The 27,028-nt window shown below is 42.1% G+C and overlaps 1 protein-coding gene across 1 annotated transcript; it reads right to left on the bottom strand.

Moving 5' to 3' along the window:
* Positions 1-91: 91 nt before the first annotated feature.
* Positions 92-26,114, bottom strand: CASC3 (CASC3 exon junction complex subunit). The gene is made up of 14 exons (XM_032457963.1): positions 25,797-26,114; positions 25,391-25,418; positions 25,046-25,083; positions 7,785-7,943; positions 7,544-7,695; positions 6,808-6,984; positions 5,948-6,633; positions 4,558-4,622; positions 4,146-4,260; positions 3,807-3,905; positions 3,337-3,551; positions 2,590-2,712; positions 2,290-2,353; positions 92-1,805 (listed from the first exon to the last, which is right to left on the bottom strand). Exons 1-13 carry the CDS (start codon positions 26,112-26,114, stop codon positions 2,330-2,332), a joined length of 2,199 nt encoding a protein of 732 aa, XP_032313854.1. The 3' UTR covers positions 92-1,805; positions 2,290-2,329.
* Between the last annotated feature and the right edge of the window lie 914 nt (positions 26,115-27,028).

Below are 27,028 nucleotides of genomic sequence, written 5' to 3'. Positions count from 1 at the left end.
CTGGCTTGAATTGTGACTATGACTCTAGGGAACTGGGGAGTCCTCTTCCCTTCCTCCCAATCAAGACTCATGCAAAACACTGGCAAAGGAGCCAAGTTTACATGTCTAAATTTTATTATCTCCAAATCACAATGCCAATCACATAGGTGCACCCTTTAAAACAGTAACAAACAACAATACACATGGAGAAATTCCTGCAACACAACACAGCAGACCAACAGAGACAAATGTCACAGTGTCTTAAGGTCTGGGAATCTGGGCACACTGCCCACTGGCTTGAGGAGACATCTTCAGGTTTAAGGCAAAGGGAACAGCCTACACAAAAGGCACAACCACCAGCTACCCCTGGAAGAATCTCTTAGTTATTTCCTCCTTGGGGGGTTATAGTTTGAGTGCCTCTCTCCCTTCCCCACCCCACACCTGTGACTCAGAGTGGTTAAGCCAGCTGCTGAAGAGAAGAAACAGAATTAGTGACGTGACTCGGGGAGAGACACAACTGCCACCTTCTCCCTCAGGTTTTATAGGACAGGGACAGTGGCCAAGTCACCCCTGGCAGATTCAAGTGCTGCAGTAACAGGAATCTCTTCCGCAGAGGCAGCAGGGGAGTGGTTCAGTGCCACAGACAGGGAGGAAAGGAGGGAGGAGCCCTTGCCCTGAAAGTGACTGTCTTCCTTAGGCTTTAAGCCCAGGGGTGGTATCTTCTGTTTGCAAGGACAGAAGTAAAACTTAGGGAAAATAAGGTAGTAACATCTAGAACACTTATAGCCGGAAAGACATGGAGAAGAGCAATTGCAAAGGACAGGGAAGAGCGCTTACTGGGTTTGCCTCTAGAGAGATGCATTGGTCCACAGCAACTGGAAAAGGGGGTGTGGCAGATGGGATAGAAAGAAGAGCAGAGCCCTCAAACGCCACTTACCTCAAAGACTGAGCCCTGAGGACTGTGTGAATACACACCCCTGAGGTGCAAAGGCTCTCACTCCACCCTCCCTTTCTCACTAAAGCATCTGGTTTGCCATCTCTCCCCACTGTTGAGACTCTGCCTTCAGTACAGAACTGAAGCCTACCAGAGTACAGAGATAGATGGAGGCTCAGAATCCTAAAAAATGCAGTCAAGAAGGGCTCCTACCGCATTCATTGAGCTTTTCTCCACAATGGGACACTGTGCAGACACCAATGTTTCCACAGGGTTAGAAGAGTTAAGAGAGTCCAAGTATACAATAATAAAGGCCAACCAAAAATGAAAGGTCAGCTCTTTGTAGACTTAGTGGGGGAAGACTGGCTGGTAAGTTCTCAATTATTTGGGATGCAGGGAAGAACCAAAAGAGAACTCAGAGGAGCTAGCAAACCAGAGAATGATCTTGTTTCATTTAAAGGCAGAGAGAGAGAAAAAGAGAGAAAGAGGAAAACTAAAAGGATATCAATTTAACAATAGCAAGCCAGGCTTTAAAAACAAACATCTTAGAAAACAAAACAAACAGGGAGGAGCTCCCCTGGGAGCAGAAGACGCTTGAAGTTCCCAGGAGGAAGTGAAGAAGAGTGAAAGATGTGGGCTCCTAGATGGAGACCCGGGAGCCCAGACTGTCCAGATCTCTGCTCCTCTGAGCACAGCCAACTCAAGTAAACACTGGAAATGGGAGGAAGTCCACTGGTTTCTCCCTTTCTCCAACAGAGCCTGTCCTCAGAGGAAGGTGGGGGTCCCCCTCACTCAGCTGCTTGCTGGCAGGAGCCACCCTGGATCTTTGAAGCCCTCTTGGTAGTGACAGCTGTGGTATTCTCTTCTCTTCTGGGTTCTCACCTCTGCTGTCCTGACAAGGGTGGGAAAAAAGGGAAGAGCCACCAAAGTGTTAGTGGACCTTTTGGGCATTTACGACTTAGTTTCAAAAAGCTACATTTCTAAAGAACGTATCTTAAAGTAATATCCCTAAAACAAAACAACACAACAAACCCCCCATGGTCTCTCCCCTCCATAACCTTTAGAACTGGCTCTGCTGTAACACCTCAAATTTAGATTTCCCTTTTCCTTAATAAAGAATGCCCTCCTGCATTTTTTCCTTGCAGCTTCCCAAATGAAATGTTGCCAAATTAAATAATGGTTTCTACTCAATCTTGTTCTATCCACTCACAAAACAAAGAAACAGGCAAATTTTGGGATTCCTCTAAGCAACCCCTAACCCCGAGATATCCCATGCTTACAACTTAAAGCATTAATTAGGTGACTGTTTGTTAAGCAAGTAAGCATGAATATTAGTTTTAAAATGTTCTAAGAGTCATAGTAACTTGTATACTTACTTTTATATGATGCTAGATTTTAAATATTCAGAAATTCATATTAACTGGAACCCCTGCTTACAACCTGAAATAATAAAGTTGGAATTTATTATCAGGTCATTACTAAGAAAGAAAGAAAGAAAGAAAGAAAGAAAGAAAGAAAGAAAGAAAGAAAGAAAGAAAGAAAGAAAGAAAGAAAGAAAGAAAGAAAGAAAGAACGAACCCCTTTCCATAGAAACACACTCAGAAAAGGAGGATAATCCGAAGAGAAGGAAGGTCCACTTACGTAGAATGTGCCCTAAACAAGGGAAGCTCTCATACCTCAGGTGGTGGAGGCTTGATGGTGACTGGCTGGGGAGTCCTCCGGGGTGGGGAGGGCTTTGGCTGCACCTGCTGCTGGGCGGGGTTATAGTAGGTCACTCCTCCATATACCTGTGATGGGGCCTGGGACCCCAAAAAGCAAGAAGGAAAAAAAAGCAATTAATTCATCCAAACTGTGATGAACAGGAAATATTATTCAGGTACCAAAGTAAGAGTATAGGAAATTTTTAATTTTTAAAATCTTTAAGCTGCCCTCCTTTAAAATAAAGTGATCACTCATTTCTGCCTTAATATGTCCTAACATGCTTCCCATTTCTTCAAAGTACTGCCCAATTTTCTCTAATTCCTACCATCAGCTGACAAATGGAAGAGACTGAGCTCAGTGGTGACACTCCAGATACCAGATGGTGTCAACCTGTTGGGAATTAAACAGTACAGGGCGGGGAAGGGCTGGTAAGGAGAATACAGCTCCTTTATGCAGTTGAACAAACAGTAGACATGGCCACCTAAGACATACCAAAATACCTGAATGAAACACCATTAAAGAAACAGAAGAGAATAAACACATGATGGGCATTACATAAGCTGCACTTCCAGCTCCTGACCACCAAGAGGCGTCCTGGCACCACATGCAAATCAACAGCATTGAAATGTTTTCTCAAATTCCTTAAGGATTCTCCCTATACTACATTCCTGTCTGATTTTTTAAAGGTTGTGTACCTAGGCAAATCTCACTAGCCATCTCACCTGCGTGTTAGGATACAGATGAGGAGGTGGTGGAGGAGGCAGTGCCCCTGGAGCATAAGGGTAACTGGGATTACCAAAGTTCATGACGCCTGGAGCAGAAAAGTAAGTCGGAGCAAGCAACTGCTGAGGTGGTGGCTGTCCTGGAGACATGGATACTGGTGGGGGATAGAGGCCTGGATTAGGCAGAGGCGCCGGTGTCTGGTGGGGATGTAAACCTGGACAGGGAGAAGAAAACAAAATTGAAACAGAAGATAATACCATTTCCACAGGATGGCCTGGCTGGACTGCTCAGCACAAACAGGCTCAGGATGAAGTCCTCAGGATGGACCCAAGAGGAGTTTGTTGCCCAAGCAGCCAAAGTGGCCAACCTCACAAGCAAGCAGCGCAGAGCTCAGGAGGATGGGGTTTGTGAAGCTCCCAACACACATCCTCATGTACTGGAAGCATACAAGCAGAGGTGCAAAGCTTACCTGGGTGGGGAAGGTGCATTTCTGGCTGCACAATCATGCCCTGAGGAGGCAGTGGGGCAGGGCTGTCACCATGGGTATAGATTGGTCCCTGGAACTGCACTGTAAGATATCACATTGGGACTCTCATAAACCCTCACTCTTCACATCACACAGACAAGTCTTCTTGTCTCCCAAACCCTTGAAAAGATGTTCTCAATTTTCCATGTGAAGAAAACAGCAACCAGAGAATGTTTGTTAATCACTGTAAGAGGTGAGACGGGGAATTCAGGAGGCAGGAGGCTGGTCTCTTAGTTCACTTCGCCTGCCAAGAAAGGTACCCCAAAATAAGAATAAACTCACATGGATCATAGTAATGTCCCTCCATGATACTGATGTGTACAGGAGGGGCAGGGGGCTCTGGCACAGGTCTTTGCCGTTGAGATGAATAGCGTTTGGCTCGCCCACCCTGGACACCCTGAAATAAAGAAAGATGTCTGAACAAGAAGACTTCCAAAGGGCTGACTCTCATCAAGTTCCACCCTCCTTTAGGCACTGCAAAGCACTTACTTGGTAATGACAGTGTTCAAAAAATGTGCAAAATGAATTGAAAAACCAATGAAAAGCATCAAGATCTAAACCGAGATAGTACCCTACATTTCTGAAGACCCAAGTTAAAAGAAACATAGGAAACATGGGAAAACTGATTCAGTTTAAACAGTGAGCAAGCTGTGACATGCAACCCCCTACATCTACCCTTTTCCCCCTTCTGTACCATTTCTTCCATCCGGTTAAACTGAGGTGGAGGTCCTGCTCCCATGTGCATGTGGTTGGGCATACCTGAAATATACCAAAAAAGTCACCGCTGCAGAGCAGACAGATATGAATGGGACTAAAGATACCATCAAGAAAATGACAGGCTGAAGAATCCAACACAGGGAATAGCTTTCTTCTTTTAAACTAACAAAATTCCTTTTAAACTATCTCTGCTTCCTATCAACACTAGCATTTGGAAATTCACCCCCACTGCCTACCACCTTGATATAGCAATAAAGCCTTTGAACATTAAAAAAATTACTTCAGTGAGAAAATTGCAAGTTCAAAACCTCCCCATTAAATACTTCCCTGTACAGAATTCCTGGGAGGTTATCATTAGTACATTAGATTATCAAACACATTGAAAAATCTCAGCCCTAAAGTTTCGGAGCAACAACTGGACAGGGGAGGATGTTCTAAATCTACCTGATCATTCCTGCCACAGAGGTCTGGGCTAGGAAGTATGGGAAGAGATTCCCCTCTGGCTGAAGGAACGTTCAGGACAAAAAAGGAATGTTCTAGAGACTATCTTCCAGTGATAAGGCACTGGCAGGAGAGTGAACTCCTCTATCCAAAGATCAACTCCAGGTCCAGTTTAGACTATCTTCGTTTTTGGTGTTCAAAAATCATGCACACCAGAGAAGGATGCTGAAATTCCCAGTCCAAATGAGGAATTCCAATCTTTAAGTTCGAATTAGATGTCAAAAACTAAGGAAAAGGTCCTTTGATCTCTCTGATTGGAAGAAGAAAAAATGAATGAGCAAGAAGGGTGGGAGATAGGTCCTAGTCTCCAGCACTGTGCTGTCCAACATGATACCCACTAGCCACATGTGGCTATTTAAATTTCAATTAATTAAAAGTTCAGTTTCTCAGTCACTCTGTCCACATTACAAGTATTCAAAAGCACCACCATTACAGAAAGTTCTACTGGGCATCTTGGCTCTAGAAGATTGAGGAAATTTGAGAGGCTTTCCTTTAAAAGAGATTAGAAGATACTCATCCAAATTCAAATGCAGCTTTTGCCTTCAAACATTTAACCATTAGCTCAAATAATAAGAACACTGCTTTCTTCTACTTTTTCCACAGAGAGTGGTAAAGGATTCTGCACTCAGGAGCTCAATATTGATGACTGACCAGTTAATAGTAAGCAAAGTAGTGGGGTAGTCTTGCATAATAGATAAAATGGCTCTAGAATCTTTGGATGAATATATCTATGAATCCACCTGTTTCTTGTAGTTAATGAAAATAAAGATATCATCAGACACCACAACCCTGAGACTTAAGTCCCATGCCCCTAAATCCAATGATGCAAAGAGAATAAAGCTAGTCACTAACCCTAAGGTACCTACCCCGAAGCTCACGTGACTGCAGGAATGAAGGCTGCCCTGGGCTCCAATTCTGTTCTGCTATATTTAGTTGTGCCACATCTTGTTCAAGTCCACCTGTAGTAGAATCCACCGGGGCCTCCCAGTTCCCAGTCTTAGCAGGTGGAGGAGGGGTAGTTTCTGGGACTGGAGGTGCTGAGGTCAGCCCTTCAGGTGGAGGAGGCACCTCCTCTGCAACCTTGACTGCATCTCCAGCTTTGATTCTGGTTCTTCTTGCCCGGGAGTAGGATTTCTTCTCAACAGGCCTGTCAGGGGCCGGTGGTGCAGCGTCAGGAGTAGGATTTGCTATCTCCGGAGCCGCCTCTTCCTTCTCAGGACTGCCAAGCACTTGAGCATCTGCTTCTGGAGATGGATCCCTGACAGGAGTCTGCTCCAGGCGCCGGGACCGGTAACTAGTCTCATGTTTAACAGTCTCACCAGACCGGCAAGCATGCTGTCCACCAGCTTCCACAGATCTAAAACCAGCACGACCTTCCTTGAAGCCCCCAGATCGAGAGTAATTCCTGGGAACAGACATGCGGCCAGTACCTGCAGCATTCCTGTTGATAAATGTCCTTGGTGGTAGGGTGCCCCCAGGACCCTGGTGGCGATGGGACTTATTTGGCCGCTCACCAATCCAGTTTGGATCTCTCTGTGGAGGACTTCCAAACCTGAACAAATGGAGAATGGAGAAATAACAAGTAGCGCCACTAGAGATATAAACTGAGGGTCACAGAAACTTCCAATATTCCTCATCCATTCAATTATGAGCTAGAATGGCATTTTAAAAAGCAGAGTTTTTTTTCCTGCAAATACCAACAGTGTAGGCTCCCAAATTTCCTCACCTGGGTTTCCGGATTCTTCGGGGTTTGATGTCATCAGGATTGTGAGCTGAGCGGATGTCATAGCCATAAAGAGCAATGAGCTCCTGGCGGGACTTGGGAGCCTGCTCATCTTCCCGAAACTTGTCATGCTCCCAGCGACCCTCATCCTTCCATAGCTTTCGCTGACGTCCCTTGGGTCTGGTTAAAACCAGGGAAAAGTGTCTTAGGTTGGCAGACTCTGCCAAATAGATGTTCATGAAATAAACAGGGCTGGGCAGGGAAACAGCAGGAACGCAGGTAGTCTCTCCATCTTCCTAGACAGGTTATACAAAACGGGCCTTCCAAAAGCAAGAGGGCATCACAGCACCCTAGGGCCCGTGGGCTCAAATTTAACAGGAACAAAAATGAGGAAAGACTTCACTTCAAACTACTTGGCACTCTGGAAACACTTCTCTCCTCTAAGGCCACCTGTGTAAGTATTTCATATCCCCAGAGGCCTTGAGCCTCAGAGTACTTAGGAAGGCAGTGGAAGTGTGGGTCTGGATCCCAGCTCCTCCACTAAGAATTACTAAATGTGCTAAGTCTTACTCTGCTCGTTTGTACAAGAGGGATAATCATAATATTTACCTTAAAATGTTGTGAATGGTAAATGAGACAATACAGGTGAAGCATTTAGCAAAGTGCCTGGCACAGCGAAAGCACTAAATACATACTAACGTAACTAACATACTGCATAGCAGTAGCAAGTGGCTGTTACCTGACTTCCTCCTCCTGAGTCTGCCCTCGAAGATCATGCTCAAAAAAGAGCCCTTTCCGGGGTATGTATGCTGGGTTCTTCCGATCTTCATCATCATCCAAATGCTTAGGGCCCTTTTTATCGACTTTGTTCTCCACAGGCTCTGTGCTTTCCTGTTGGACAGAAAAAGGGCTCCTTATTTACTCCAAGGTTAAGAGCCTCTATTCCAGAACCCAAATGGAGGCCTCTGGTGGGTACTAACCTGTCCATCCCCACTTTGCCTCTCTCCAGTCACAGTGCCTTTGCTGTCAGGCTTTTCTTCTCCCTTCTCTTCTTTTGCTGAAGAATTAGCAGCATCATTGGCTTCTGATTTCAGCTCCACTTTGGAGTTTTCCTCTTCACTGTACTCCCCTTCATCACCCTGAAAAAAGTTTCCCTGTCAGCCATGGAGGTAAGATCTGAACAGTGCATTTTTAAATTTTCCGTTCTTTAGGAAAACATCTAACAAATTTTACTACAATGTAAGAATTAAAAGTAAATGTATCAGGAGAAGATGGCGGAGTAGAAGGACGCTCGCAGGTCACCCTCTCCCACAGATACACCAAGACCCACAACTACAGACCCACTCAGCCAACCAGAGCACCTGTGGAACTCCGACAGAACATCGCCCTCTTCAAAAGATAAAGACGCCAAAAATCTGGTAGGAGAAAAGGAAAAAAGAAAGAACAAAAGGCAAAGCAGTGCAGGACGGGTCCCGCGGGGAGGGAGCGGCAAAGGAGGACTGGCGCTCGCTCGCTGGGTCTCCCCTCTCCAACTGAGAGGCCAGCGGGACTGAGGGGGAGCCTCCGAGGCTCGGATCTGTACAGAGCAGCCCTTGACTAACAGAACTAAGTTAAACGGGCACAGAGCGTCCCCCCGACACCCAGCCTGAGACGCGGGCCGGCAGCCGCGAGCAGGGCCAGGCTGCACAAGCCGGGCGGAGGACGGAAGTGGCCTGCACGGAGGCAGCCCCGGGGAACGCAAGGGGCTGCGCGCCGTGGCTGTGGGTGCACAGGGCAGAACAACCTGGGCCCTCCATAAAACAGCAAGGTTGATGTGCTCTCGGGGGGAAGGGTGCACACCCCCATCTCTGAAAACCCGCGGAAAGTTTTCGGGGGAAGAGAGGCGGGGCTCAGGCACAGCCGCCATATCCTCCGCGCTGAGCACTCAGGCGGAGGCGGGGGCGGGGGCGGAGGCGGGGGCGGGGGCGGGGGCGGGGGCGAAACCTGCATCCGCACCGAAGGGCTTAGCAGCCTCAAAGGCCAGACTGAGACTGGCCTGCAGCCCGGGGCAGATAGGATCCTTCCATCCTGGTCCCTCAGAGAACTTGCTCCACAAAGACAAACAAGGAGCTGGGTTTTGGCTCGGAGCAGGGACAGGGCTGTCCCTCGGTCTTCCCCGAGCCCACCCGCGGAGCGCCGACCAGGGCGGAGCGCGCAGCCGCACAGAGCAGCGGAGCTACCGGCTGCGGCGCAGGTAGAGCGAGAGCGGGCCCCCCCCCCCCCCCCCCCCCCGCCTTCGGGGCAGGAACACAGCCCCTGACCGAGGTGCTGGGAGGGGGCACGACCCGCCCTCCTACCCGGCCAGTCTGCAACATCTGACTGCGGCATCCGGAGGGGCAGCGACCCACCCGCCCACAGCAGAGACCTGCACCTGACCCAGTGTTAGGAGGAGGCGCGATCTGCTTGCCGACAGGTGCTGGGAGCAGCAAAGAAGAGGGCGCCAACAGAGGGCCTCTGAAAACAGCAAGCTGAGCTTCCAAAACAGGATGAAGACAGAAAGACTTCATATTAAAAGCACACAGACTCCAGGAGAACACCGACAAACCCCCCCCTTTTTTTTAATCTGTTTTTACCTGTTCTATTTTCTATTACTCTCTTAATCTTTACTTCTTAATTCATTTCTATTTCTCTTGGGTTTTGATGTCCTGCTATTGATTAGACACAGGTTTCAAATACATCTATTCATCTCCCCCCCTCCTTTTTTTGTAAAGGTTTCAAAAGGACGTCTCAACCCGATTAATACTCTGCTTCAAGTCACTCTTCTATTATTCATTATACACTGTTTTCAAACCCTCTTTCTCCCTTCTTTTAAAATTCGTTCTCTCTCATTTTTTTTTCTTTTTTTCCTAAGTTCTATTCCTAAATAGGCATCAGATAGATAAAATCCTTAAGGACCAAAATAAACAACTGATAATCCATAAACCACAGTGCCAAAGAGGTATGAGCAAGATGAAGAAGCAGAAAAACCTTTCCCAATTAAAAGAACAAGAGAAATCCCCTGAAAGAAAGATCAAAGAAATAGACATCGATAGCCTACTAGATCAAGATTTCAAAAAAGGAGTGATCGAATTGCTGAAGGAATTAAAAGAGATAGTGTTTAGAGATATAAAATATGTCAAAAATGAAATTGAAGCTATAAAGAAGAGCCAAGTAGAATGGGTAAACTCATTGACAGAGATGAGGAATGATCTAATAGCTGTGCAAAGCCGACTAGATAATGCAGAGGAACGAATTAGTGATCTAGAAGACAGGGCAATAGAAAGCACCCATTCAGAAGAACTACAAGAGAAGCAAATAAAAAATAATGAAAATAGCATAAGGGACCTATGGGATAATATAAAGCGTCCCAATCTTCGCATAATAGGGGTCCCAGAAGGAGAAGAAAGATCAAAGGGGATTGAAAAGGTTTTTGAAGAAATCATGACTGAAAACTTCCCAAACTTAAAGAAGGAATCAGATATCCAAGTACAGGAAGCTCAGAGGGTCCCAAACAGGAAGAACTCAAATAGACCCACACCAAGACGTATCATAATCAAGATGGCCAGAGTCAAGGATAAAGAAATGATTCTAAAGGCAGCAAGAGAAAAGCAAAGAGTAAGTTACAAGGGAACCCCCATAAGGCTCTCAGCTGATTTCTCTACACAAACACTACAGGCCAGAAGGGAGTGGCAAGATATATTCAAAGCCCTGAATGAAAAAAAGATGCAGCCTAGGATCCTTTATCCAGCAAGGCTATCCTTGAGGATAGAAGGAGAAATAAAGAGTTTCACAGACAAAAAAAAAGCTGCAGGAGTTTAGCAACACTAAACCCATGCTAAAAGAAATATTGAAAGGGCTATTCTAAATAGAAAAGTAGCAGGATGCTACAGAAATGAGAAACACACAACTGGAAAGGTGATAACTCATGAATTACAAATAAAGTAAACATGAAATTATAAAAGAAGACATACAAATCACTGAGAGTGGGAGAGGGAGGCAGGGAAATATAGAATATTTTTTTCTTTCTTTTTTAAATTTTTTTAACAGTAGGATGGGTTTGAGATCATGTTACTATCAGTTTAATAAAAACAGTTATAGTAATGGGTTGATAGATTTACAAAAAAGGGTAACCACAAGCCAAAAATTTACAAAGGAGTCACAAAAATTAAATAAAATCCATGATAATACAAAGGAAAATTACCAAGCCACAAAAGGAAGAAGAAAGGAACAAAGAGGATATACCAATTCAACTGCAAAGATAAGTTCAAAACGGCAATAAACACACATCTATCATTAATTACTGTAAATGTTAATGGACTAAATGCTCCAGTCAAAAGACACAGAGTGGCAGACTGGATAATAAAGCAAGAACCTTCAATATGCTGCATACAAGAGACCCACTTTAGGGAGAAGGACACATATAGATTGAGAGTGAAAGGATGGAAAAGGATACTCCATGCAAATGGAAAAGCCAAAAAAGCAGGTGTTGCAGTACTGATATCAGACAAAATAGACTTTAAAACAAAGGCCATAAAGAAAGATAAAGAAGGACATTTTATAATGATTAAAGGAGTGATACAAGATGAGGATATTACACTCGTTAATATATATGCACCCAATATAGGAGCACCTAAGTACATACAAGAATTACTAACAGAGATAAAGGGGGATATTGATGGGAATACAATCATAGTTGGAGATGTTAGCACTGCATTAACATCACTAGACAGATCTTCCAGACAGAAAATAAACAAGGCAACAGAGAAATTAAATACTACAATAGAAAAACTAGATTTGGTGGATATTTTCAGAGCATTACACCCCCAAAAAATAGGATATACATTCTTTTCAAGTGCACATGGAACATTTTCCAGGATCGATCATGTACTTGGGCACAAAAGAAACCTCAACAATTTTAAGAAGATAGAAATTATCTCAAGCATCTTTACTGACCACAATGCCATGAAACTGGAAATCAACAACAGAGAAACAAAGGAGAAAAAAAGGAAAGCATGGAGATTAAACAATATGTTATTGAAAAAACAATGGATCAATGAGGAAATCAAAGCTGAAATTAAAAAATACCTTGAGACAAATGATAATGAAAGCACAACCACTCAAAACCTATGGGACACAGCAAAGGCAGTGCTAAGAGGGAAGTTTATAGCGATACAGGCCTTCCTCAAAAAAGAAGAACAATCTCAAATAAACAATTTAACCCACCACCTGAATGAATTAGAAAAAGAAGAACAAAAAGCCCCAAAAAGCAGCAGAAGGAAGGAAATAATAAAGATCAGAGAGGAATTAAATACAATAGAGATTAACAAGACCATAGAAAAAATCAACCAAACCAAAAGCTGGTTTTTTGAAAAAGTAAATAAAATCGACAAACCTCTGGCCAAACTCACAAAGAAGAAAAAAGAGAGAGCACAAATTAGCAAAATAAGAAAGGAAAATGGAGAAATTACAACAAACAAAATAGAAATACAGAATATCATATGAGAATATTATGAAAAACTATATGGAACCAAACTGGATAACCTAGAGGAGATGGACAAGTTTCTGGAAACGTACTGTCCACCAAAACTGAATCAAGAAGAATCTGAACACTTGAACAATCCGATCACTAGAAAGGAAATAGAAATAGCAATTAAAAACCTCCCTACAAATAAAAGTCCAGAACCGGACGGCTTCACTGGGGAATTCTACCAAACATACAAAGAAGAACTCATACCAGTCCTTCTCAAACTCTTCCAGATGATTGAAAAGGAGGGAATACTCCCAAACTCATTCTATGAAGCCACCATCACCCTGATACCAAAACCAGGCAAAGACACTACAAAAAAAGAGAATTATAGGCCAATATCACTGATGAACATAGACGCCAAAATCCTCACCAAAATTTTAGCAAATAGAATCCAACAACACATAAAAAAGATTATACATCATGACCAAGTGGGGTTCATCCCAGGGACACAAGGCTGGTTCAACATACGCAAATCAATCAGTGTAATACATCACATCAACAAGAGAAAGGACAAAAACCACATGATCATCTCAATCGATGCAGAAAAAGCATTTGATAAAATTCAACACCCATTTATGATAAAAACTCTCGCCAAAGTGGGTATAGAGGGAACATATCTCAACATAATAAAAGCTATATATGACAAACCTACAGCCAGCATAGTACTCAACAGTGAAAAACTCAAAAGCTTCCCACTAAAATCTGGGACAAGACAAGGATGCCCACTATCACCACTCCTATTCAACATAGTCCTGGAAGTCCTAGCCACAGCAGTCAGGCAAGAGAAAGAAGTAAAAGGGATCCAAATTGGAAAAGAAGAGGTAAAAGTGTCATTATATGCTGATGACATGTTACTATATATAGAAAACCCTAAAAGATCCACACAAAAGCTACTAGAGCTGACTGAAGAATTCAGCAAGGTAGCAGGTTACAAAATTAACGTTCAAAAATCAGTTGCATTTCTTTACGCTAACGATAAATCAACAGAAGAAGAAAGTAAAGAAACAATCCCCTTTAAAATAACACCCAAAGTAATAAAATATCTGGGAATAAATCTAACCAAGGAGGTGAAAGAATTATACACAGAAAAATATAAACCATTGATGAAGGAAATTAAAGAAGACTTTAAAAAATGGAAAGATATTCCATGCTCTTGGATTGGAAGAATCAATATTGTTAAAATGGTCACACTGCCCAAGGCAATCTACAGATTTAATGCAATCCCTATACAATTACTCAGGACATATTTCACAGAACTAGAAAAAATCATAATAAAATTCATATGGAACCATCAAAGACCTAGAATTGCCAAAGCATTACTGAAGAGAAAGAAAGAGGCTGGAGGAATAACTCTCCCAGACTTCAGACAATACTATAGAGCTACAGTCATCAAGACAGCATGGTATTGGTACCAAAACAGACATATAGACCAATGGAACAGAATAGAGAGCCCAGAAATGAACCCACAAACTTTTGGTCAACTCATCTTTGACAAAGGAGGCAAGAATATACATTGGAATAAAGACAGTCTCTTCAGCAAATGGTGTTGGGAAAACTGGACAGCAGCATGTAAAACAATGAAGCTAGAACACTCCCTTACACCATATACAAAAATCAACTCAAAATGGATTAAAGACTTAAACATAAGACAAGATACAATAAACTTCCTAGAGGAAAACATAGGCAAAACATTATCTGACATACATTTAAAAAATTTTCTCCTAGAAGAAATAAAAGCAAGAATAAACAAATGGGACCTAATGAAACTTACAAGCTTCTGCACAGCAAAGGAAACCAGAAATAAAACAAGAAGAAAACCTACGGAATGGGAGAAAATTTTTGCAAGTGAAACCGACAAAGGCTTGATCTCCAGAATATATAAGCAGCTCATACGACTCAGTAAGAAAAAAATAAACAACCCAATCCAAAAATGGGCAGAAGACCTAAACAAGCAATTCTCCAAGGAAGACATACAAATGATCAAAAAGCACATGAAAAAATGCTCAATATCACTAATTATCAGAGAAATGCAAATCAAAACTACAATGAGGTATCACCTCACACCAGTCAGAATGGCCGTCATTCAAAAATCCACAAATGACAAATGCTGGAGAGGCTGTGGAGAAAGGGGAACCCTCCTACACTGCTGGTGGGAATGCAGTTTGGTGCAGCCACTATGGAAAACAGTGTGGAGATTCCTCAAAAGACTAGGAATAGACTTACCATATGACCCAGGAATCCCACTCCTGGGCTTGTATCCAGAAGGAAATCTACTTCAGGATGACACCTGCACCCCATGTTCATAGCAGCACTATTTACAATAGCCAAAACATGGAAACAGCCTAAATGTCCATCAACAGGTGACTGGATAAAGAAGAGGTGGTATATTTATACAATGGAATACTACTCAGCCATAAAAACCGACAACATAATGCCATTTGCAGCAACATGGATGCTCCTGGAGAATGTCATTCTAAGTGAAGTAAGCCAGAAAGAGAAAGAAAAATACCATATGAGATCGCTCATATGTGGAATCTAAAAAACAAAAACAAAAACAAACAAACAAAAACAAAGCGTAAATAAAGGACAGAAATAGACTCACAGACAGAGAATACAGACTTGTGGTTACCAGGGGGGTGGAGGGTGGGAAGGGATAGACTGGGATTTCAAAACTGTAGAATAGACTACACTATATAGCACAGGAAAATATACACAAAATGTTATGATAACTCACAGAGAAAAAAATGTGACAATGAGTGTGTATATGTCCATGAATAACTGAAAAATTGTGCTGAACACTGGAATTTGACACAACATTGTAAAATGATTATAAATCAATAAAAAATGTTAAATGACGGCAAAAAAAAAAAGTAAATGTATCAACATTCTTACTGAAGTTTCTACAGAACAGAAGCATTGTTAAAATAATAAAAAGCACATTTAAAAATATATATACATACATACATGTGCTATAATAGATCCCTGTGGGTTTTCCAGGAAGATATGCAAGGAACTGTTAACAACGGCAGCCTCTTTCACTAAACTTATCATGATGATCATTTCATGATGTTAAGTCAAATCATCATGCTGTACACCTTAAACTTATACAGTGCTGCATGTCAATTATATCTCAATAAAACTGGAAGGGGGAGAAAAACACAGTGGCAGCCTCTAGGGAAGGAGCCCAGGGGATATGGATGGGAGGCCTTTAAGTGTCTAGTATACAGAAGGAGCTTTATCTTCGTCAATAATTTTTCTCTCTCTCTCAATGAATTGTCTCTTAAACATGCAGGGCCTAATAACTACACTCTAACTCAAGTTGTGAATACTCTCATTTCAAAATGGCCTAGAGCAGACATTCCCACCCTTTTAAACTATGTGAACTCCCTTTTAGGATTTAAAATTTTCATGGATCCCCATGAGACTATAGCTCAGTATAGTATCCACTGACTGAGAAAACATGTAATGACAAACAACTGCTAGACATTCAATAATACTTTAAAATACATTCACATTATTAATACATATTCAAAAATAGTGGTACATAAAGGTGGGAGGTGTAGATTAGTCTATAGATAATGAGAGTAGAGCTAGTGAATTTGCAAATCCTTATAACTCACTCCATGATTTCTTGAAGCACTATTACCCTCAAGTTGGAAAATAGTGGCTTACATTTTGATGTCTATGATATGAATACTAATTTTCTGCAGCATGAGTCCCTTAGCCCACAACTCTGTTCAGAATGACAATCATAAAATTTTGAGTTGGAAAACTTTAGAAAAACTTGTACAACCATCACACCTTAAAAATGAAAAAAATTAAAGCCCAAGTGCTCTCTCCTCTCCACCTTCTTGCCTGTCTTACCAAATCAAGATTAGATAATCCAATCAACTATATTTCAATTTTAAAAAGATTGGATGATTGGGGGAAACTCGGTGAAGAGTACACAGGACCTCTTTGTACTCCTTTTTAAACTTACTGTGAATCTGTAATTATTTCAAAATAAAGCAATAATGAAAAATTTTGGAAAAAAAAAAAAAGACTGGATAATCCCAACATACAGTGTTGGGTCTCCCCAAAAAAAGAAGGATCCTTAGGCCATCCTCTAAATAGGGGCCACTAGAAAAGACTGGGCAGAAATCAACTACACTTCAATTAAAAAATAAAAAAGGGTTAGGCAATAGCGGTGTGGCTAGTTCTAGGCAGGGAAAAGGAGCAGCTAAGGCTCATGTTAAGGGGACTGGCATTAGACTAAAGTTACTCTCATATCCTTGTCCTCCAAAGGCTGGGACCTAAGGAGGCAGAGCTATAGACTAGGGAAGTACATTTAGAGACCTGTAAGGACACAAAGTAATGAGTTCAAGGGAGGGTAGGGTGGTCTAGTCCCCACTACTGGGTTAACATGTCACAGTACCAGTATACCTCTGCCACCTGGTAGGTACGTGTACATTGGTCTCTTATTCTCCTATTGGGTCTGACCCTCAACCTGAACCAGACCGTCTCCTAACTCCAGACCCAGGAAGGCCTCAGGAATCTGGTCAAAGAGACTCACTGTGAGATTCCTGATGAAGCAAGCCCTCAAGCTCTAAGTTTCTGACCTTTTTTTGAAATACGGTTGAGTCTGCCTGATTGATCCAAACAAGGCAATTAATAATTCCCCTTCCCCTTAATTTCCTACTCAGCATCAGGATATTTCAGCCTGTAAGTGTTTTGGGTTAGGATTCCTAGAAAGGTGATACTGTTATAAAACCCACAGAACTGAGGAGGATTGCCTGACCATGCCCACACTATGAGAACCAAGCCTTTACCTACAGCTTTTTAACAACCAAGTACCCTTGATTCTTCCCATTTTTCATGAATCACAGTAAGTTTTCTCTCCTCTTGAGTCGGGGATAGGTGGGTGTTAATCATTTAGTTCTTTCCTTGGTCCTATGTTCCCTACAGGTTTTGTAGCAGAAATTGCAAGAATCTTGCTTGGTGTATAAGTGACCTTAATTCATTACTCCCCCTACCCCCTCCACTGACTGAATTCAAACATCTTAAAATAGTACCAGCACGATTAATGACAACTTTGTTTTATGCTCTATCCTCTCTAGTCTGTGGTGGAATGTCAAATGAGGCAACTCTTTTATTCCAAATGAGAATCTAATTTTGTTTCCAGGGCAGGACAGAAAGATACAAATAGCACAGTGCTGAGGAGACTCCAAATCAGAGTCAAAGTCTGGTCTCACTGAAGCCAAGGTGCTAACCTAGGGTCAAGCCCCTTTGGCTATGGGCTGACATCAAAACCCTTTTTCAGGGACAAACTCTCCTAGTGCTGACTCTCTCATTCAGTGAACACTTTTCCCAACTCTAAAGCCTAGCTCTCCTCTGAAGCAACTGCGCTCCTGGCAGAATTCTCATGCAGAGGCTTTAGCTCATTTTTCCACTCCCCACATATTGCAGAGTAGGAGGTAAAATTTGTATCTTCCTCATTCTCAGTGTCTCTAACTCTGCCACCACATTTTAAACTCCTGCTCCTCTGAGGCTCCTATCACCTAGCTATACAGGTATCCCCTGCTTTTTGAAAGTTCACTTTTATGAAAGACCTACATTAGTACCTGTTTTCATAAACTGAAAGAAATTTTAAGAGAATTTTTGTTGTAAGAAAAAAGGCAAAAGTGAAAATAGCACTCAATGTTTGTTTTGCAGTGAGCTGTCATCCAGGTAGCTCCGCACCCCAAGCAGAGAGCGGCACAGCCAAGCTCCTTCCCTGGGAGCTACACTCAGCCTCTCACCGTTAAGGTGCCACAGCTCTGAACCATGACTGTGAGCATCTGTGCTTTATCTCAATTTATTTTGTGCATCCCTTAGCAAGATGTGTCCTAAGGTCATTGCTTCTTTGCTTTACGCCATTTCAGCTTACGAAAGGTCTCACAGGGACACTCAAGGCGGAAACCTGTACCTCTGTGCCTCTGCCTGGGCCCCACCCTGTCACTGACTTAAAGACTTTGGCAGTGAGTTCACAGTCTTCACCTCCACTTCAGTCATCCACTTCCACATACACAATCCAGACCAGTCTCACCTGGAACTGCTATACATTTTGTTAAAGTAAACCTGATCCACTTTAAAAAAATCTTAAATTTAAATGCCCCAGACTTTGATCAAAACTGCCACATGCAAAAGAATGAAGTTAGACTCTTATGTTACCCCTTACACAAAAATTAACTCAAAATGGACCAAAGACCTAAAATATAAGAACTATGAAACTCTTAGAAGAAAACATGACTTTTGATTTGGCATAAATTCAGCAAAAGCTTCTTAGATATGACACCAAACACACAAGCAACAAAAGAAGAAACAGATATACTGGACTTTATCAAAATTGAAACTTTACATGATCAAGAAAGTGAAAAGACTACCCAAAGAATGGGAAAAAATATTTGCAAATCATGTCTCTGGTAAGAAACTTACATCTAGAATATATAAAGAACTCTTACAGCTCAATAATAAAAAGACAATCCAATAAAAAAACAGACAAGGTATCTGAATAGCCACTTCTCCTAGGAAGATACACAAACAGCCAATAAGCACAAGAAAAATGCTCAAGATTATTCATTAGTCATTAGAAAAATACAAATCAAAATGAGGTATCATTTCACACTGATTAGGATGGCTACAATAAAAAAATCAAGACAATAGTAAGTGTTGTTGAGTATGCAGAGAAATTGGTATCCCCATACATTACTGCTGAGAATGTAAAATGGTGCAGCTGCTTTGGAAAACAGTTTGGCAATTCCTCAAACGATTAAACAGAGTTACCATATGACTCACAACTCCTACACAATTCCTACATACATACCCAAAAGAAATGAAAACATACATCCACACAAAAACTTGTACACTAGGGTTTACAGCAGCATTATTCACAGTAACAAAAAAATAGAAACCCAATGTTCATTGTTGGACGAATGGATAAATAAAATGTGGTATAATCATACAATGCAGTATCATTCAGCCATAACAAGGAATGAAGTACTGATGCAAGCTACAGCTTGGATGAAAACCTTGGAAACATTATGCTAAGTGAAAGAAGCCAGTCATATTACATTATGTTATCATATATATGATTCCGTTCATACAGATGGCCAGAATGGAGAAATCTCTAGAACAGAAAGATTTGTGGCTGCTTAAGGCTGGAGGGAATGAGGATGGGAACTGCAGAGGGTGGATAACAACTAAAGGCTGCAGGATTTCATTCTGAGGTGACGAAAATGTTCTGAAATTGACTGCGGCAATAGTCACACATATTTGTATATACTAAAAACAAAAGAATTGTTTACCTTAAATGGGTAAGTTGTGGAGGTGGGTATAGCTCAGTGGTAGAATGCAGTGCTTAGCACTTAAACCTGGGTTTAAAACCAGGTACTTCCATTAAAAAAAGAAAAAGAAGAAGAAATAAACCTAATTACCCCCCCATTTTTTTTAAGTATTAATAAATAAATAAATGGGTAAATTGAACGGCACATAAATTATATCTCAATAAAGCTGTTTTTAAAAATAATCCTGCCTGTTATTCCTGATTTCCCCAGTTATTCCCTTACCCTCTCATCTCCAACTTCTTAAGACATCCACTCCCTTGACCTTTCCACATTCTCCCTACCAATCAGTCCTTTTCCACACTCACTTCCCTCTCTCCCTAGACTCTATGGCCCACTCATTTCAATCACTACTAGCAACTCCCTCAAGCCCCCTACTCCCATGGGCCCAGGACTAGATTAACCAAAAGGTCTGCTTTTTCTAGGCCTACAATGAGACTACTGATTATCACTACAGGGAGTTAAAAAAAAAAATCATACAACTTCACACATCAGTGTCACCTCCAATCTCAACTACCCAAACTATCTTTAGTCTCAGAACTCCTGCACTGTCCCGCCACCAACAACCATTCTTGATGTCCTTCCTTCTATTTCACAAGGAAAACAAAACAAAGAATGGAATACTAGCTTCCTCCTCATACACCTTTCCTTCCCACCTCTCTATAATTCTAATGAAGATGTTTTCCTTGTCTGGTTCCTATTTCTTCTCACATACTCAGTCAAGGACACCAGTACACTTATTACCTCTCTCTCCCTTTTCTTTCCTTTTCTACTCATTTCTTCAATTTTTAGCCATACTTGAGTCTCCAACTTTAAAAAATAATTCCAAACCTTCTCTTGACCTCATAGACTTCTTTCCAGCTATCCTCTCTCTAGCCTCCCCTCCATAGTCAAATTTGTTTAAAACATTTTCTTGGAGGGTTCTGGGAAAACGGCAGCAGCATAGTTTTTGATCTTTTCAAATATATACATGAAATGGGAGCTTCTGACAGCAAAATCAAAGCCCTCTGGACAACATTCACAACAAAACTAGGTTACAAGGTATCCCCCAGGCCTCAAAATATAAACACGTACGAACAAAATATCAATAGCCACAAGATCTCCATCAGATTGGTATCAGTGCTGGAGAAAGCAGAGAGGAGTCAACGGACATGAAAGTAGGAGAACCCTGAACTAGTCAACAGTATTCAATAGAACACAAAACTGAACACAACAGCTGAAATCAGAAGGGGCTTTACTCTCTACAACATGTGAGCTTAAAAGGGTCCTGCAGTGAAAAGGTCTGAAAGGGCTACAGCAGTCTAACCTCTCTGAAATCCTGAAACCAATCTGGCTGCCAAGGTTCCTTTTAAGAACAGGGTCCCATACTGAAGATAAACCTGTTGAGAACAGAATCAAATTGAGCAGAAGAGGGACAAAAGAAATGAAGGAAAAGAGAAGGTCCAAACCAAGTTAGAGAAGGGAACAAAAGCAAGAAATCTCAGAAAGTAAAAAAAAAAAAAAAAAAAGAAATCTCAGAAAGTAAGTTACCACATTTTTTAACACTACTACAGGGCAACAACAGAAGAGGGAGCTCTTTTATGAAAAAGCTACTCTGAGCCATACTACCTTTGAAAATCAGGAAAAGTAATTTTACATAAAAATCAACAAAAGAAAAATATAGAGGCCAAACCCCATACAAACTTACTATGAGAAAAAAAAGTAGAAAAGCATTCCTATAATGAAAGCATGCCAGAAAGACATGTGTATATCATATCAAAATTATAACTTCTATTTCAAAATAAGTAAAAAAGATAGTAAGAATATTACATAAGGCATGGAAGAACATCATTCAGAATTAGAAAAATTCAAAAATGAAATGAAAGAACTGAGGAAGGCATTAGAAATGTTTAAAAAATCATTTCAAATACAAAGTCTAAAACTAGAAGGAACACAAGAGTGAATAAGAAACACAATAATGCCTTATGAGAAATAAAAAGTGAAAAAGAAGAAAATATTTAAAGATCAAAGGAAGTGAACAAACAGATAAAAAGGATTAGAGAGAAAGGGTGAAGTACCGAAGACAGGAAAAGAATATTTGGACAGAAGTTTCACAACACACTGTATGGCACATCTCATACCTGTGAGCACTGACCTAGAATGATGAACTCTAAGACAAATTCTAATAGAATTATTGGGCCTTAAAAAACATATATACTAGGAATATCTAGACAAAAATAGCAAGGACTTGTAAGGGAAAGAAAATCAGGTGGGCGGAGGGTAATAGCTCAGTGATAGAGCGCCTGCTTAGCATGCATGAGGTCCTGGGTTCAAATCCCCAGTACCTCCACTAAAAAAAAAGAGAGAGAGAAAGAAAGAGAATTAGGTGATCATCATTCAGTTTTGTGCAAGACAAAAGCTTTGGCTCACACTGGTATCTTCCAGATCCATGGAAAGACAATTCACAAGAAATACAAAGGACAGAGAGAGCATGCTGAGTTGAACCATTAGCGAGCAACCTTCAAAATCTTTTCAAAAAGACATACTGTAAAGAAAAGAGAGGGATGAAAAACTAACCTGTGGACTAACATATAGATCAAATTTTAAGTAATAGGCAAGACTAAATGTCTAGGTAAATACAGTTAGTAACCAAGAAGTAATGCAAGCAAGTAACAGATTACTATGAAAGGCAAGATATCAAGTCTTCTCCAATCTAGACCAGTGCTGTTCAATAGGACTTTCTGGGATGATGGAAATGTTTTTATCTACACCCATGTGGCTACTCAGTACTTAAAACGTGGCTACTGCAACTGAGGAATTGAATTTTTAAGTTTAATTAGTTTAAATCGCCACATTTGGCTGATGACTACCACAGTTGACAAAGCAGAACTACACCCCTCTCTTAAATTTCATACAATACATACTAGATACTGCCACTTCAAAGTCCCACATGTTCCTCAATCTCAAATCATCCAAAACAACCTAACACTGTCCTTTCTGAAATCTCCTCCTCCTGTGGTCCCTTTCTTAGTGAATAACACCATTCAGCAACCTAGGCATCCCTTTGACTCCTTTTTAATTCAGGCTCCACTTTCAGTCAATTAAGAAGTTCTGTTAGTATCACCTAAATATCTCTTAAATCTGTCTATGTCTTGCCAGTCCCTCTGCCAGGTATGTCCCTTCTTCAGGGCACCACCATGTTCCTTGGACTATCCTAACAACCTCTTAACAGCTCTGTCTTCAGTCTTGCCTTATCCACCGTTCATCCTCTACACTCAAGTCTCCAATAGCCTTTCCTTCCTTGCTATTAGGGTAACATCCAAACTCATTTATATACTGTATGGGAAACTGCTATAAATTCAGTCATCAAATCCCACTGAACACTCCATACTGCCTGACAGTCTTCCTAATGTTTCCATTCTCCAGTGACTGCTGCAAACATTCCTCACTCCAAAACCTCTTACCTCCCTTATACTCTTTGTAGATAACTTTACCACTGACTTCAGAGAAAATAAACCATCTCATCACCACATTCTGTCAATTCCATAGCCTAAACAATTTTCAGCACTGTCCACTTCTATTTTCACTGCCACCACTCCACGCCACTTCCTAGACTTCCCCAATAGCTTTAACTAGTTTTTCTGTCTCTAATGTTGCTTCCATCAGATCAATTCTCCCCATTGCACACGAAGTAACTGTTATAAAAATGATAAAAATTCTCAAATATTACTGTGTATAAGCATCATGTGGGATCTTGTCAACATATAAATGTCTGCGTTTTCCCTCCCTCTGCAAGATCCTGTTTCAGTAGGATTTGTTGATGTAGGTGTTGCTTGGATCTGACAAACACTGCTTTAAAATTTAAGCCTAACCTGTATCACATTCTTGTTTAAAACCCTGTTACACTTTTTTACTTCCTTATAATAAAATCCAAATACTTTTTAACCTGGCTTATAAAGTACTTTAAGATTTGGACTGAGATTCATCACTTACCACTAGTCATACTAGACTTTTCATATCCTCCAACTCACAATGCAGTACATCCCTTCCAGTTTTTCTTCCCAGACTGTTCCCTCTGCTTAGAAAACTCTGACTAATTCCTACTCATCCTTCAGGTCTCTATTTGAACATTCGACCCTCCAAGCATTTCCAAAGACTCTAAACCCAGTTAGCTTCCCCTGTTATGTGCTCCTAAAGCACCCTATGCTTCCAATACCATGACACTTACCAAACATTATTATAATTACCTACTTAACTGTCTATATTTTCCCCCTCTGATCTGGAATGTAAATTCCATGAAGGCAGAACCATATCTGTCTTTTACTCCAGTACAACTCCTGGCACTGGGAACAAGTAAGCCCCTGCATTCTCTGGCCTGGTCCCTGCTCACTAATTTGCCTTTATTTCTGGTATCCATCCTGTCCCAACAATGTTCCAGTCACACCAAACTACTTTCAAATTTCCAAATATTCAATCATCTCTCCTGTCTCCCCTGGGCTTTTGCAGCTGTTGTTCCCTCTGTCTAGAACATGCTTTCCCTGGTTAACTCCAATTTATTCTTCCCTGACTAAGATGGATTTAGTACCCGGCCATTAACACCCTACTTAACCCTATTCCCTAGCAGTTGTCCGTCCCTAAGCCCTATGATTGCCTCAATGTTTGTCTGACTTCCTTACTAATTCCCCTCCAGGGCTTAATGGAAAGTCTAATACGTAGTAAAACAGTTCTCTAAAAACTTATATAATGAACCTTTGATCCACAACCCAGATCCTCCTGTATATAACTCCATGACCAAAATGCAGAACTCAGGGCTCTATTCAACAACCCAAGGAAACAAAGAGCCATTCTGATAGCATCTCTAGTAGTTTATCCAATCAAAACAAGCAAGCTCACAAATTTTGGCTTAGGGAAACTTTCTGCTAAAGACAGATAACCTCTATAAACTGAGGGATGTTTCTGACACAAACACTCAGAATCCTACTCTTTTGCGGTCTTCAGATAAACTCAGAAAAAATATCCAACTGGCTGGCTTCACTACCCAGGCATCATAAAGTGGCCTATCAAACATCCTGTGAAGAGCTTCAGGATGTTCTCATTCTATTATTTAGAACCTTATTTTCTTCAGACAGGGTGAAAAACTACTAATAACAGTGTAACACACATGCCCTGAAGAGGCTTATACAATGCTTCCCTTGTTATAACTTAACAAGACCTTCCTTTTATAATAAGTTTTCAGAAGCATAAACAAAGACTGCACAAGAGTTACAAGTAGGTCATGGTACTTTTGAATCACAGGTGTGTACAGATTTTAAAATACACTTTGCAACCTATATCATAGAAAAAAGAACCTATCACTCACTTCTGAGTCTTCTGCACTTTCATAATCCGAGAGAACAGCTGAAAGAAAACAGAAACATGTGAAAAAAAAAAAAGCAACAGAAATTATAATTACATCTCCTGACTGCTTGTGGTGGGTCAAGCTAAAACTCTCATTTAATTCTGACATTAACCTATGAGGTAGATAAAATTATAGTCCCCATATACACATGGAAAACAGATTGAAAGCGCATGCTCTTAAGCACTATGCTACAAAGAGCCACTCTGTGGCACCCTCCCCTAAATCCTTAACAGTCTGAGAGGATGTCAATTGCTGGAAATAAGTGACCTGAGTTTATGGACAAAAAACTGTCATGACGCTACTCACCATCGCCCTCGATACCATCTTCACTCTCCTGAAGGAAAAGAGAAGACATGGATTAGTTCTGTGATTTGCAGAGGGTAGACAGCTCAAGACTGAACACAAAATGGTTGGAAAGGGAGCCAAGGAAAGGTGTATCTTTAAGGTGGCAACCGAGGGAGATCCTGTCTCTTCACCTCCCACCCCAATTTCTGAATAAACATCCGCTTTCCATGCGCAGCAGCTCCGCCCTCCCTCAGAAATCCCCAACCCCACCTCTTCCCTAGGGGCTCCAGATGCAAACCGCACTGGGATAGCTCTCCTTTTCTGGAACACATCACCCCCAGCATCTACCATCGACTCCCAGCTTGGCATCCTCGCCTACGCCCCGCCCCCCAGCCCGGCCCGGCCCGCCCCGCCCGCGCGCACTCACACACTCCGACTCCTCAGCGCTCTTGACCCCCCCGCTCTCCACCCGCCGCAGATGAAGGGCCCCGGCTCGGCCTCCGCGCTGGGACGGCAGAGAGCCGCTGCCGCCGCCTCCAGCGCTACCGCTGAAGCTCCCGCCGCCCCGGGCCTGGGAACCGCCGCTGTCCGAGCCGGAAGCACCAGATTCTTCGTCCTCGGTGTCCTGCGAAGCGCGCTGCCGCCGCCGGTCCGCCATCTTACGGAAAACGGCCGCGGCGGGCCAGTTCCTGACGTACCGCGCCCATCGCAGGGGCTGCCGGGAGCCGAGAGCTAGTCCCAGCATGCTTCACTTGCGGCGCTTGTCGCCCGCTTTTATAGGGGGCGGGGTTGGCGGCCAGGCCGGCGGCCTGCGGGACGTTGACGGGCGGGCGGGATTGCGTAAACCGGTGACGTGAGGAGGCGTGGCGCGGCCCCTGACTTCCCCTGGGTAGGGCCGGGGGCGAGGGGAGCTTCACTAGGGCAACTGCTGCGGCTCGTCGCCCGGCCATCTTGGGCTCTCCAAGTGGATAGCGTTGACCTGTTACAGCTTCACCGCGGCACTGGAGCTGTTTCACGGTTTTCTTTTTCCATTTCTCGTTTCTACCTACGTTTGAAGCATATCGTTTTACCGCATTCGTTTGCTTGGTAAAACCGCCAATCCAGGTAAACCTTTGAAGCCGTTGTCCTGCATCAGGTTTGTCACACCAGCCCATCTTAAGCTAAAGGGCAGAGGAGAAACCAGCTGTCTGTAGGGAACCCCGAGGATTTAGTGTTGCAACACTACAGTGTTTTCCCTGTATTCTCATTTCCTCTTCCCTCTTCATATGGCTTCTCACCCCAGCCATCACCTCTCCCAAAGTGCAGACTGGTATGATGGCAGTCTTACCAACATTTTAGAACCGATTTAAAAAGAGGTAATCACAGGAACCGGCGTTGCTTCAGTATCCTGACGTGATTTCCTTCTTGTTAACGGTTGCCAGACGGTAGATGAAGGCGTGCTCTGATTTTGGCAAGACATTTTTCAACAATGAAAAAAATCAGTATTTTTTATGTGGGCCATAGTTAGAACACACAAGAAGCGTGAATACGCAAGAAGCGTGAGCTATTAGTGCATCTACAGGAGTGCACATTAATATACACCAGATAAAGGTCACTATGGCATAGCACAGCATTCTGTGCTGTGTAATATTTTTATAAATCATATGGTTAAGGATCCTG

This window comes from Camelus ferus, chromosome 16 (assembly GCF_009834535.1).
Source record: "Camelus ferus isolate YT-003-E chromosome 16, BCGSAC_Cfer_1.0, whole genome shotgun sequence".
Lineage (NCBI taxonomy): Eukaryota > Metazoa > Chordata > Mammalia > Artiodactyla > Camelidae > Camelus > Camelus ferus.
Note: the sequence above shows the minus strand (reverse complement) of the source record. Positions and strands in the feature narration are given on the sequence as shown.

What these genes read in the sequence shown, in the direction of transcription:
- CASC3 (XM_032457963.1), bottom strand. Translation starts at nt 26,114, where the DNA reads ATGCTGGGACTAGCTCTCGGCTCCCGGCAGCCCCTGCGATGGGCGCGG. An exon ending in AAAGTGCAGAAGACTCAGAA is followed by an intron (nt 7,944 to 25,045) that starts GTGAGTGATAGG and finishes AACTTTTTTCAG; the next exon opens with GGTGATGAAGGGGAGTACAG. An exon ending in ACTCAGGAGGAGGAAGTCAG is followed by an intron (nt 6,985 to 7,543) that starts GTAACAGCCACT and finishes GGTTTTAACCAG; the next exon opens with ACCCAAGGGACGTCAGCGAA.